Source organism: Carassius auratus, chromosome 4 (genome assembly GCF_003368295.1).
Source record: "Carassius auratus strain Wakin chromosome 4, ASM336829v1, whole genome shotgun sequence".
NCBI classification, from domain to species: Eukaryota; Metazoa; Chordata; class Actinopteri; order Cypriniformes; family Cyprinidae; genus Carassius; species Carassius auratus.
Genome location: NC_039246.1, coordinates 24,025,075 through 24,038,845, shown reverse-complemented (window position 1 = coordinate 24,038,845; position 13,771 = coordinate 24,025,075). Strand labels below are relative to the sequence as shown.

Here is a 13,771-nt window from a genome sequence, read left to right as displayed (position 1 = left end):
GTTTGCTTGGTTGAAAACTGTGGGTAATTCCTTCAGGCACGCTTTGCCTGTTATTATGCTTTTTTATTTCTCAATCATGGAATTTTATGGCTTACTTCCTTCACTGAGTTACTGTATTTGTGCAATAAAACGTTTTATATTGTTTGATGGCTTTAAGTAAATCAGTAAATCATATGATTGTTGACGGGTTAAGTTTTTAAAGTTGACTAAATTAATAAAAAAAGGTTTTGAGTGTCTTAATCATAATCATTTTTACTTTGTTGACAAACATACTGTAATTTTCACTTATATATTTAAACGTCACAAAAAAGTATAAACATAAATATTTAAATCTATGTTGTATAATTTGCACATTTATTGTTGAAAATCCAGTAGGTTACACAGCTTATGAAAAAAAAAACAAAATTAACCACAACGTTGTACAAAATATATGTATTAGTACTCAGAGACCACAAAAACAGCCATTTGAAGTGATTTATTAAATTCATCTTAGACACACTCACATGATCATCACTTACAACAGGATTCAGAAGAATGAATACATTTGTATCTATCTCACTTCAGTCCTGTCTCCTCTTGACTTAAACAAAGACCCAAGAATGTTCCCTAATGATCTCACTAAATTATGTCTAGACAAGAGAGGTGTTGGTTCTTTCTTTATTGCCCACACAGAGTGACTTGGTTAACAAGTGCAAATGTGAAGAACCAAAGATGTTTCCCTTTGATCATTCTCTTTAGAAGAAAAAATGTCAAAATAATGAAAAATAAACTTCAAAAGCAACCGTGTCCAAAAGCAAGTGAGAAGAAAAGACCGTCACAGAGTTAGAGGGAGTGTAAAGATACTGAGGGAGTGTGAACAGAGACAATGAAAAGAGTGCATGGTGTCCAGGCGGTTTATCTACAGGTCCTTCAGGTCTTTCTGTATGCCCCACAGAGTGTCGGCACTCTTCTTCAGCTGAGCGATTTCGTCATCGGTCAGGGTCATGTTGATAACGCTGCCCACTCCGCTGCTGTTCAGCACACAGGGCAGGCTCAGGTACACCTCGTCGCTGATACCATACATGCCCTACAGACCATACATTAGGAAACTTAAGTGATCACTATATCAAAGGTTCCCGATTGCTTCATTCGGTACAGTTCTGTGATATGGAGGAGAATGTCTCTACTATGATGTTAAACTGAGTGTAAACTCCTCTCACCTTCACCATGGTGGAGACAGGGTGGACCCTGCTCAGGTTCTTCACCAGGGTCTCCGTCAGGTCGGCCACACTGAGACCGATGGCCCAGTTAGTGTAACCCTTCAGCTTGATCACTTCATAAGCACTAAGAAAAGATGGCAGTAACAGTTGAACGCAAAAAGCAAATTTGGATTACAAGCTAAATATCCCAAAGTGTCCAAATATCCCTACTATAGAAGCAAAAAAAATGCTCTGAATTTATTATTAAATATACAAGTGGGCGAATAGCACCTGGCTGGAAGAGATGGAAATGCACAATAAATCTCATAAGACCACAGGAGAGGATTTGTGAATAATAGTGAAACAACATGGTAGCATTTCCAAATATTATTCATACTACATAGAACAAACATTTTAAAGGCTGCAAAGTAAGTTTAAAACTAAATGTAGTACCTATTAGAAAGTGAGTGTAGCTTAGCTACTTTTTGGAGATGTTCTCTTTGAACTGTTTTGGTTAAAGAAAGACCTTCACAAAACCTCCTTTTGTGTTTTAATAATAAAACAAAAGATAGGATATGGGTTCGAACATTAAAATTCTGTCTGAAAATGATTTTTAATTCACCTTCTCAACAGCACTGTGGTTAACTAAAATGTATTAATCCATATTCTTAAATTTCCAGACAGTCAGATAACAGATCCTATGTCATAGGATTGTGACTTACCTGTCCACTACCTCCTTGTGAACTTTCTTCCAGTTCTCGCTGTCTTTATCTGTGCCAATGTCAGGGTTGAGTTTCTGCAGGCTGACTCCAGCAACATTAGCTCCGCTCCACACAGCCACTGTGAAACACAAAAACAGCACTTAGAATCAAATATGCTGTCAACGACTGAAACCATGTCACCTCATGCAGAAGCAGTTCACATTCATCCATTTTAATATTCGTTCTACTAGCACTTCCTCCTCTCTACACCCATTTTCTCTCATATTTTCCTTTTCATTCAGCTCCCTCTCTCACCGCTGGAGTCTCCGTGCTCTCCCAGGATATAGCCGTTGAAGCTGCTGGAGTGGATGCCCAGTTTCTCGGCCATAATGTGGCGGAAGCGAGCAGAGTCCAGGTTGGTCCCGCTACCGATGACACGGTGCTTTGGCAGGCCGCTCAGCTTCCAGGTCACGTAGGTCAAAACATCCACTGTATGAACACAGAGACCACCACAGTTACTATTAATACACTACGGGAACCTGAAATGCACACATTTAGAATGCCATTCATTTTTTTAGAACCTGTGCGATACATCTTTGGCCGAGATATCATTTTCTATTATCATTACATTTCTACAAATTAACTCACATAACATAATTTGTTGCATCTGTTTAGATAATGTCATTCATTCACTTTGTGTTGTGGTGCGGTACAGCAAAACTAAGCAATTCATTAAAAATTAAGCATGTTGTGAGTGTGTTGGCTCACCTGGATTGGACACCACGATGAGGGTGCAGTCAGGACTGTATTTGACGATCTGAGGGATGATGTGTTTGAAAATGTTGACGTTCCTCTGCACCAGGTTCAGTCTGCTCTCACCCTCCTGCTGACGCACTCCGGCCGTCACCACCACGATACGGGAGTTAGCGGTCACAGAGTAGTCTGTCGGCCAAATAAAAATCATAATAAACATACACTTCCACTCTAAACTTTGGATCCATTATTAACTTGCATGAAGGCACAATCTGCATATACAACTGTTCTATTAATTTTTTACAGGAGAAATCTAATATACTTAATCTGATCAAATAATGTGATTTTTAAAGAGTCAGTCTCATGCAATAAAAAGTGCATCCCACCCTTATCAGCCACAATCTTCGGGGTCTTGAGGAAAAGGCTGCCGTGTTGCAGATCCAACATCTCCCCCTTCAGTCTATCCTCCACAACATCAACCAAAGCCAGTTCATCTGCAAGCTCCTACAAGTCAACATGAATCATTATTACTTGAAATACCTGACAATTTTTTATATAAAAGGTGTGGTCACAGGTGAAGGCGGAGTATTCACATAATCTTCATGGGAAATGTTTTTGCCCTCAGGTGAACTCCCAGTCGGGATTGACTCATATTGCAATAACTGGATATTTCCAGTTAAACTTCGCAAATCAATGGTAAATGTGACATTGCATCTTAATTTAAACACCATAGAAGCTAAAAATAACCCTTCAGTGATACAAATGAGAGTCTCTTACCCTGAGCAGGATGCTGACGGCACAGGCCATGCCCACCTGCCCCACGCCTACAACTGTGACTTTGTTCCTGGGGGGCTCAGCGGGGCCGCTGGCCAGAGGGGTGATCAGCTTCTCCATTACTGAGGCCATGATCTCACTGGAAGAATGAGGCAGATCATGTTCACTGTTCACAATGCAAACTACTAGGAGCATACAATGAACAATAGAAAAGATTAAAGAAATTACAGGAACCCGTGGGGTAAATGTTAGCGGTGTAAAAAATGGCTTTAAACTAGCCATGTCAGGCACCAAAGCTGGGTCAAGGTAACAAGGTCACCCTCAATGCGTAAACCATTACTCCATACTGAGCAAATTACCCATATCCTGAGTTAAAAGCAGAGGCCCACTCAGTAATATAACTAGCCACCGGAGTCAGGTCATTCTGCCCCCCTTTGCTAAATCTAGACAAACTGAAGGGAGTGTGAAGTTTCTTTACATGGAAGTTTATTTATTCAATGTGTGTTCATATTAGTCAATGTCCAAGAGAAAAAAAAAAAAAACAATTACTGATAAATACTGACTGTAATTAATAATATCCTGCATCTAAGAGACTTCTAGATGCCTTATGCAAATAACATTGTAATTTATGTTTAGACTCTTAGAATCCCAATCAAGTTTATTACAGTTGACTAGACAAACTTAAGACACCACCAGACACAATGGCTTATGAGCATGCAAAACCTGACACACACACACACACACACACACTTCACATGTGACACTAATCCTCAATGGGATCATGGAGATTATGTTAGACGTTAGATATTATCATCTAAATTTATGTTAGGTATTGCCACAATAAAATGTATTAGTGCAATTCTCCCTGGCCATAACACGGTTACAACATAACGGTCGTGCTTTTATCTCCAAACCTTATCTTGAATCGCTTCTGCTAATTAACATAACTCACTAGTGAATGAATGGAGAGCCTGTCATGATGTCATATAATGTAATTACAACAAAACTAAATTATATGTAAAAATGTGTTGTGTCATAATTAAAATATCGTGGTGTATTAAATATTACAAACATTTAAATATTGTATAGCAAGAAAAAAAGACTTCATATTAAAATGTACACATTTTATTTAAAGCTAAAATAAAAATACTTTTTTAACAATTAGAGTAGAATATTTACTCTTTTGATATAGAGTAGCAATTATATATAGATTGTTGCGATTGTGCACACAACAGAAATCAACATTAAAAAATAAACCCTTTTATGACGCAACCGTCCTTATGACGTCCTTGACGATTCAGAAGCAGCGATTGCGTTCGAAAACAAACAGTAAATTGTAAAATCATGATGGTAATCGATCTGCTCTTATTTTAAGCGTCTCGAGTTAATCATACATTCGCAGTTTGGCCTCCCTCCATCGGCTCTTCCTAAATAAGGCCAAATACAAGTTCAGCGTGCTCTAGGTTCCTCCATGTTCATGCATGCACCGCACACGCGTCCTTGGCTGCTCATCTAACAATTTAGAACGGAAATACGATAGTTACTTCACTTAATGGAACTAAATACGTTTAAACATCGAGATGGGGCGCACGGAAGCGTTGAAATCATCACTAAACAGCGCATTGATCCGCCATTCTTCAGTTTCAAACGACCCTGCTTTCATCGCATCACGACGACAATCGTTCAACACTTGCTGATCGAGAGAATTTATTTAACTGAGGCATATGCGAAACAATAAAACAGCCATTCAAACCATATACCTACATTTGTTACAGGAATGTTAAATAAGTATCCTTAGCTGCAGGAAGGCCAGTGAGAGTCGCCGAGCACCAGAGAGAGAGAGCGTGCGTACGTGATCGCGAGACTCGCGGAGGAGCAGGATTTGAGCGTGCGGCGCTACGCAGAGAGCGTATGACCTTCTGTTACAAGTGCATGCGATGCCCTTACTGACATGAGGAATATGAGAACGAGAGACCGGCCCACTTCCCCTTTGAGAGTTATGTCGAGGATTTCGTTGTCATCATAAAAATACTTCCTCTTTACTGACCTTGCACAATAATGGCATCTGTATTAATGCAATATATTCCACTTATTAGAGTCGCATCCCGATCAGCATGATGCAGTTCAATGTTACAATGAAAACATTGCATTGAGCTTTCATTTGATTATGTGTAATGTTGGTTTGCCCAATGGAGTCGCTGGAACTACATGGAGGGGTTATATGTGTTATGCAACCATGACCTGTAAAGGTTTTGAGCTGCCTAGTAAACACATCCAGATGCGTGCAACAAAATATGTGAAACTGGTGGTAACTCAAAACATTTAAAAAAATGCTTGCCTACCTTATTTAAAGTGGACATAGGCCTATCACGAGAAAGCAAAGGCTGAAATAAAACAAAACATGCTCTAAATTTGAAAACTGAAAAACAGCATGATACAATAAATGTATTAACTTTATTTCATTTTGGAGCCAGACAGATAGACAGATAGATAGATAGATAGATAGAGTAGATAGAATCAATGTTTGTGCTAATGTCGACTCAGCAACACAGCCGTTTCGCTTCTCATGATCAAACAATACTTTCTTAACTCCTAAATATGGGGACCAATGAGGCTCCTGTTCCTCCCACTGGATTGTCCAATAAGAGCATTCATCAGTCTGTGACATTTGAGCAGCCTTGACAGCAATGTCATTATTTGGCTAAAAGGAAGATTGTGTGTAAAGTTATACATACATTAAACAAAGGAAAACAAGCCACTATAACAGTGCCACTATAAAAACAAGGAAATTCAAGATTCTTCTATTTACTCTGCCTCATCTTGTTCCAAACTTGTTTTACTAAAATGAGTGATTACTCGAAAATGTACGTCTTGTGTTCCACAGAATGAAGTAAGTCCTACAGCTATGGAATAACATAAGGGTGAGTGAATAAAAAAAAATATTCATGTTTTCCTTAAAGGCAATCGAGCCATCAAAGAACGCTTAGCTCACATGAAGTTTATCTAAATTGTGTCAATCCTGCTAAATTTAGATTTTTGGAGTCTAAAAATAGCACTTTGTCAATACCAAAGTACAAATACAACCGATCATCTCACTGAAATTAGTTATCAGATGCTAGTTGAGAAATTTTAAGTTAAATAGTTGCCATGACTGATAAATGTATTTAGTGTCTAAACAGTGCAATGACTGTAAACATCATGGGTACATCCCTCACTGCTATAATTCACCTCATTTATTACCACCAATCAGTTAGCACAAACCCAACACCCATTCAAATAGTAGCCAACCACTGGCCTGCCATTATCAGAGAGAAAGAGAGAGAAAGAGAGAGAAAGAGAGGCTTTTCTGAGGGTAATGAGGGCAGCTGAAACATGGGAAATGAATAGGATTTCTTCTATAGTGACGTCTTGACTCCGAGTTGGCAAAAAGGAAATATTGATTTAAGTTTTATATATCCATTCTTCTTCATTATTAAGACCTGTAATGAATTTTCCAGTGCCTAGACTCTTCAATCCCTCCCCTGGAATAATACAGCCGCTGCCATTCCTTTGGTTATTAATGAACCCATGTGACCCGGCGAGAGGACTGCATACTATTTCAGACTGACCTTTAGGAGACAAGGGCTGTGATAATAGAGGGAGACAGACACATTAGCTCACACTTCCATGCACAAATACATAGAGGATGGTATTTGCTGGTGAAGCTGTATGGATTTGATTGCTTCTTTTGGCCTAAATGTTCTGCTTTTATTGCCTTACGAAGTATTATAAAACAGCTGCTTGAACCCTCTATGCACATGTTTTCACTAAAGATAGCCAGCTGGACTAACAGTATTTTATGTGGGTTTTGATTCATTTATTCATTCTAGTTTGTATGATTTATATACTAAAAGCACAATGAAATCATGTGCTTTTAACACACTTCTGATGGCTTGATGCTGCATTACTCCTTAGGGAGGTGAAGGTGCATGTGGAGCCATTACAGTGTGAATGCATTTGTGGAGTAAAGGTTACAGGGAAATGCAACTTGGAACCCCGTGACCTTCAACCCTCAGCATCAGAGGCCTTGGAAGCAAACCAGAGAGCATTCATTTCTCAGAATTCAACTTCACGGCTCTGCCACTGCAAACCACATTAACAACACAAACCAAATGGGATATAATGACAACAATAGAGCACACAAACACAGACTATCCCCATCCATCCCTCCCTCTCAAAAACTCATCCACTCTCACAAAGACGACCCAAATGTAGACCCACTCTTCGAAGTGAATGACCCCTCTCTGCTTGGTGTTCCTCTGATAGGAGAGCTGTATTGAGGTCACGGGTCACTATTTTCCTGTTGCTTACATCAAGCTGATGAGAACAGAAGAGGAGAGAGAACGCAAGGGCATTGTGACATCACAATGAGACAGGATCTGTTCATCACTCTTACAGGCCACTCAAAGCTATCGAGACACTGTGGGGAGCACATCTCTGAATGTGACTGAAAAACGCTATGAAACATTCAGAAATGAAACTGAGAAGTGTATTCAGATGATATTCCAAATCAGGAGTTTCCATCTTGTTTGCCCTTTGATAGCAGAACCAGAACGACCTAAAATGTTTACTTGTATTTCTCATGTTTTTTTTGTTTTTTTTTAGCATTTAAGATTTTTTAAAGATCATGTAATTGTTTTATTTAATTCTAATTCTGTATGTTTTTTAATTATACAGTTTTATTTAATTGATCTTAGCATTAGCAATATGTATATAATATTATGGTGTTTATTAATGTTTTTTATTCGTTTTTATAGTATAATATAATAATCATTTATATTCTAGTTTTCATTTTCAGTTAAGTTAAAATTTTAGTAAATTTTTTATTTGCTTTTTGTTGTTGTTTTAAGTATTTTTTATATTTTTGTTTAGCCTAAATTTGTATTTAGTTTCAGTAAATCTAGCCTAAACTAGTCTTTTATTTCAAGTAGGTGCTTAAATTTTTTAGTTTTAAGTTTTTCACCTAACATTATTTTACTTCAGCTTTATTTAAATTAACAAAAACATTTTAATTTGTTTTAGTTAACGATAACAACAATTAAACCCTGTTCTGTTGTATAAAAATAAGCCTATATATTTAAACCATATATAAAATATGTGCATATAACATTCCATAATTTCAGACATTTTTTTATAATTCTACACATAATGACAAAACACTTACATTTCAACAATTCTATTTCTAGGTGATACATACAATAGTCTTTGTGGATTTAGTTAGTTTAGTTACATATTGAGAGCAAAACAGTTTGACAAAACTTACAGGAGTCACATAAAAGTCAACAGATGTTTAGTGTGTGATTGATTTTACTCTAATATTCATTAGTGACACTGGGAGCATCTAGTGATCCTTCAATAGTGCTTTCTTCAATGATAAACACTCCAGAGACTGTGGAGTTTATTGGTTAAGTGGTGAATGTGGAAAAATCTTTGCCTTTATTTAGTTATTCAGGATACTGTTGATAAGAAAGGAGTCTAGTAGTCCAGGAGACCCATCTTCCTCTTAAGGGACTCGGGCATCTCAGGGGGCGGTGGACGGGGCAGACGGAAGTACACCTTCACGGAGTCGTAGATGAACCACTGGAGAGCGGTCAGTGTGCCAATCATAATGATTCGAGCAAAAAGACCCTTCCACACACCTGGGGGAAAAACATAGCTCATATGAACACACATTACACAAATATAGACCTGTTACTATAAGCGGTGCTTAGATCTCACGACACGCAAACATGCCAATAATTAACCATCTGAGATAAAAGAACAAAATGAATTGGTCATTTTTGATTTCTAATGAGATCCATGTGATACTGAGCTGATCTAATGGGAATGAGTCAAGGAACAACAGCCTCCTCTTTTGGTGATAAAGAGTATAACACCCATCCGCAACCTCAGTGAAATGGTGCTTCGAAGTCTAAAGCTTTTTATGAGCAGTTTATGAGCAATATAATAACATTAACTATGTATAAAACGTTTTTAACAATATTATACAAAGCCATGCTGAAGATACATGCCTGAATATCTTTCTGTCTTTTGAGGGCAAAATTGATATAGTATAATCAGTGTTTAATTACCGTAATAAAAAATACATTCTGCTAAACACATATCAATCAGTCTACCACAGGGAAGTCTTTTGACATAAATTGCAAATGCTACAGTATACATCTGTATCTTTTTTATTTATTTATTCTATGATAATGTTTAACTGGGTATATGCTATGAAATAGTCTAAAAGTTGCTTATTTAATATTGTTTGTCACAAAAATAAAGATCAGGCAAATAACAAACTTTTTTTTCAGTTGAAATCGTCCACAAATTGGTCATGTAACAACAATGTTTTCTTGGAATAGAGCTCCGATTGACCCCTTACTAATGTGACAGCAATGACGACAAAGAATAATAATAGCTATTTTTAATGTACGTCTTTTTGTTTGGTCAGTTGTGTTATTCTGTGGTGAAATATTATTTTATAATGGCCATTAAAATGTATAATCATGGTTTTCTCCCATCTATGCTAGCCACTAATCTTTTCTTCTTACATAATAAAATAATTCCAATTTAAATCAGTATTTTATGTTTATGAATGTATTTATTTGGTAAGTAATCATGTGATAAGCAAGAAGTGTACAGTATGCTGGACATTATGGCAAAACAACCCCCTCAGGGTTTTTTTCTTTGTTATTTGATCAACAGCTGTTGACTGTTAAATGTTATAAATATGCATATGCATACTCACCTGCGGGTCCCAGCCTTTTCAGCACCTCTACAGCTGAACTGCCTTTCTCTTTGTTCAGTACAGACACCACAGAGTCAGCGGGATGGGACACCACAGCACAGAACACGCCAGCTGAGGACAGACATACAACACAGCTTAGAATTATTTATATCATTCGGGGCAAGCTTAAGCCGCCACTCTTTACAGAGAAATATCATGCTAAAAGGTATGTTTCTAAACTTGTATCTAAGGGCCTAACAACTTACCAATATAACCAGCAACAAAGGTCACCACCAGCTGCTCAGGTTTGGAGCACTCACTGCGTGGTTTCGGTACTATGTACTTGTACAGCATCTCCACGGTTCGCTCGAAACAGGCAAACTTCATCATGGTGTATGGGATCTGCCTCAGCCACAAGGGATAAACACCTTTATAAAACCTAGACAGACAAAGCCACAGACAATTAAGACTCCAGCAGAGTCCTCTCAAGGGCCTCATAGGTGCACTCTTAAAAAAAAGTACAAAAGAGGGTTTTCACAGCCATGACCATTTTGGGTACCCCAAAAACAGTGAAGAAATCTTAAGATAAGTATATTTTTGCAAGTGTGGCGATCTGAATCATCTAAAAAAAAATTTTTCCAAGCACCTGGAAAGGTTCAATGAATATTACATTTCTTTCATAGAGCTATTGATTCTGATTAAATAACTGTAATTTGTAAAAGTGTAATGCACTCTTAAAGAGAATGTAATTTTGGTGTAGTTTGGTCAGACTTAACCCTCTACTGGTCTTTGGTCATTTTATAATTTTACACATTTTACAATATATATATATATATATATATTAATTGTTATTTTATTATTATTTTTTTTTCATTTTTAACTTCTTCAGAATGGTACGAAATTAGATTTTTGTGGCACTTGATAAGTTAAAAAAGAAAGGTTAAAGGGTCCCTTGGGATTTTCTTGGGTAAAAATGACCGTGATAGGAAATAAATTAGAAATATTGAAAATACAGAGCAATTTTCGAGGGTCATAATCTACAAATCAGCCACGATGATGCAGTCTTTGATAATGACTATATACATTCAAACACAAAACCTAATAATCATAAACAATTATATCTGAAAATACTCTTATAAACAAATAGGGCATACACAGAACTATGTATAGATTATATATAGAACAATATTGTTTTATACATTATATAGCCCTATATATACTTTTAGAAAATACTTTTGATTCATTTTAACTTAATGTATTAATTGGAAAACAATATAAATTTGTTTATATAAATACAAATAAAATTTGTTTTGCATTATTTGATATAGAAATAAATAGTGTATAATTTAGAGGTAAATATGGTCTAGTACCATGAAATATGTATTAAATATAGCAAAATATGCCATTCATTTAATTAACAACAACAACAAAATCTTATTTGGTCTCTTTAGACCTCTGAGGATTGTAGTGTGAAGTATCTACTCACGCTTTTAGCCCCTCCTCAGCATGCATTTTGGGGGCGCACTCTCTCAGGGTGTTAGCATAGCCGGGCTGCGTCTGGATGCGCACTTTGCATGCTTCCATAGGAGCCAGTGCAATATCTGCGAAAAATTCAGCGCTGGCAGATGCGGCCAGATACACTGATGTCCTCCACAAATAAGCATTCTCCTGCTCACCAGACCAAAACAAACAACAGTAGTCACCATAAACAAATATGCAAAAATATACGTGTTCTGGGACATCTTCTTTGTATCTCCAAAGCAGAGACTCACCTCTCCAAGCATGTCATTGTACAGCACCTTAAAGACTTCATAGAAACCAAACTTGCAAAGGCCTTGCATGGAGTAACCAATGAATGTAGGAGCCCACCCTTTGCCCAGACCCCTAAAGCCATCCTCTCTCAGAGTCACTGAGAAACCATTGAAGATGGACTTGTACTTAACCGGGTCCACCTGGAGGAAGTCAAAACCATTAGGTAACCTCTTTAGTTTTTACATATATAGTTTTAAAGTTACATTAGAGAAGCAAAAGCAACACCTGTATGCGGCATTTAATGAGGTCGAGGGGCACGACTGCTGTGTGTGTGAGACCACAACTCAAAACCCCACCGAAGCCGCAGAAGGCGTAATATTTATTTGACCCATATTCACAGCTCACATCTGCATCTGAGGGACAAAGAGAAACCACATTTAACATCACAAACATCAATATTGTCTGTGTGAGAGAAAACAGAGGAAAAATACATTGAGCTTGAGATACATTGAACTATTGCAAGACTGCAGGAAACTTTATATATTCTTTACAAACCATTAGAACTACAATCAGGATGATATCCTCATTCACTGTAATTGGATAGTGAAGACACCACTTAGCACAAAAATGTCTCTCTCTGTGTCCCATGGAAGAAGGGCGAAAGAAGTATATGATTATATTTGGGTCAACTATTCTTTTAACAGTAAAAAGGTGTCCTTCATGTTCAAGTGCAATGTTTTCTTGAGAAAAAGCATCTAGGAATTAACAGTCAATTATGACAAGGTAAAGTCTATTAGCCCTGAGTGTAATCCTTGTGGAGGAGGTTAATTCTTTACGAATGGAATGACGTGCATTCTGACAGTCAGAGTGCACTTTAAATATAGTATAGTCACAACACCAACAATCTCTCCAAAACTCTTACAACACATAAATAAAAAAACGACCTAAAATACTAGCAATAGAAAAAATTCAGAGGACAAAAAAGATTTTTTTTTTAAAAATATAAACATAAAAAAAAATCATCTATTTTGGACAGAAGTATATTACTTTTTGCAACCAACTTTTCAATTCAGGAGGTAAAGAAGAACTTCTTACCAGCATAAGCTGCTGCAGCAAGTTTGTGCTTTATCTGCAGGCTCTCTTGTTGCTGATCTGGTTTAATAGAGAAAAGAGGAGCCTGGAAAGGGTTCGACCGTGCCAGCTGTGTTATGGTAGTTGGGTACATTTTCACCAGGGTTTACTGCTGAAACAGTCAGGAGACAATTAGAAGCAAACAGAAGTTAGCCTTTCTCGCATACATTGCAGAGAAACAGAATTTCTCTCTCATTCAAGTTCTTCAGAAATTAATATAGAAAGATGTAGTGCACTCACACGTCGGTTGTAAAGAAACGGCGCCTCCTGGGTGCATCAGCGGCAGGCGAATCGGAGACATCAGATGACCTCAGACTAAATCACCCTGACCTTCTGTGACGTCATCACACGGAGTGAACACCAATCCATTTGAAAGAGGAGTTATGGGCCACACTAGCATTCATAAAAAAAAAAAAAAACACATTTATTAATCACACCACATTAATTTGCACCAAGTTATTGGTGCAAATATGTGTCCAACTAAATTGTAGTAACTGATGGTTGAGTTTCACTGCAAACCTGAACTCGTGATAATGTGTGTGAGCTTATTACGCACAGCAGAGGCTGGTGTAAGGCGATTAAACTCAATGAGAAGGTCTATTCCTGGATCCGAGCACAGGCCCGAGCGGTTATATCCTCATTACCTACAGTATACCAGATCAGAGGGAGGTCAGACTTTCCAGTGTCTCTGTGAAGAACCCGTTCTCTCACCCTTTACAATACAATTAGTT

General features: G+C 37.4%; 2 protein-coding genes across 2 annotated transcripts; both read right to left on the bottom strand.

Moving 5' to 3' along the window:
• Positions 1–613: 613 nt before the first annotated feature.
• On the bottom strand, positions 614–5,324 carry LOC113063418 (L-lactate dehydrogenase B-A chain-like). The gene is made up of 8 exons (XM_026233795.1): positions 5,171–5,324; positions 3,410–3,545; positions 3,019–3,136; positions 2,648–2,821; positions 2,195–2,368; positions 1,901–2,018; positions 1,200–1,323; positions 614–1,066 (listed from the first exon to the last, which is right to left on the bottom strand). The coding sequence occupies exons 2-8, from the start codon at positions 3,536–3,538 to the stop codon at positions 899–901; spliced, it is 1,005 nt and encodes a 334-aa protein (XP_026089580.1). The 5' UTR covers positions 3,539–3,545; positions 5,171–5,324; the 3' UTR covers positions 614–898.
• A 3,518-nt stretch (positions 5,325–8,842) lies between these two features.
• LOC113056500 (phosphate carrier protein, mitochondrial-like) lies at positions 8,843–13,344 on the bottom strand. The gene is made up of 8 exons (XM_026223288.1): positions 13,281–13,344; positions 13,005–13,149; positions 12,195–12,322; positions 11,930–12,109; positions 11,644–11,825; positions 10,424–10,596; positions 10,179–10,289; positions 8,843–9,084 (listed from the first exon to the last, which is right to left on the bottom strand). The coding sequence occupies exons 2-8, from the start codon at positions 13,132–13,134 to the stop codon at positions 8,921–8,923; spliced, it is 1,068 nt and encodes a 355-aa protein (XP_026079073.1). The 5' UTR covers positions 13,135–13,149; positions 13,281–13,344; the 3' UTR covers positions 8,843–8,920.
• Between the last annotated feature and the right edge of the window lie 427 nt (positions 13,345–13,771).

Coding starts and splice junctions, on each gene's coding strand:
- LOC113063418 (XM_026233795.1), bottom strand. CDS start 3,538: ATGGCCTCAGTAATGGAGAAGCTGATCACCCCTCTGGCCAGCGGCCCC. Junction 3,137..3,409: donor CCGTCAGCATCCTGCTCAGG/GTAAGAGACTCT, acceptor GTTGACTTGTAG/GAGCTTGCAGATGAACTGGC. Junction 1,324..1,900: donor CACAAGGAGGTAGTGGACAG/GTAAGTCACAAT, acceptor ATCTTTTCTTAG/TGCTTATGAAGTGATCAAGC.
- LOC113056500 (XM_026223288.1), bottom strand. CDS start 13,134: ATGTACCCAACTACCATAACACAGCTGGCACGGTCGAACCCTTTCCAG. Junction 11,826..11,929: donor ACAATGACATGCTTGGAGAG/GTGAGTCTCTGC, acceptor TCTGGTGAGCAG/GAGAATGCTTATTTGTGGAG. Junction 10,597..11,643: donor GCTGAGGAGGGGCTAAAAGC/GTGAGTAGATAC, acceptor TTGTCTGTCTAG/GTTTTATAAAGGTGTTTATC.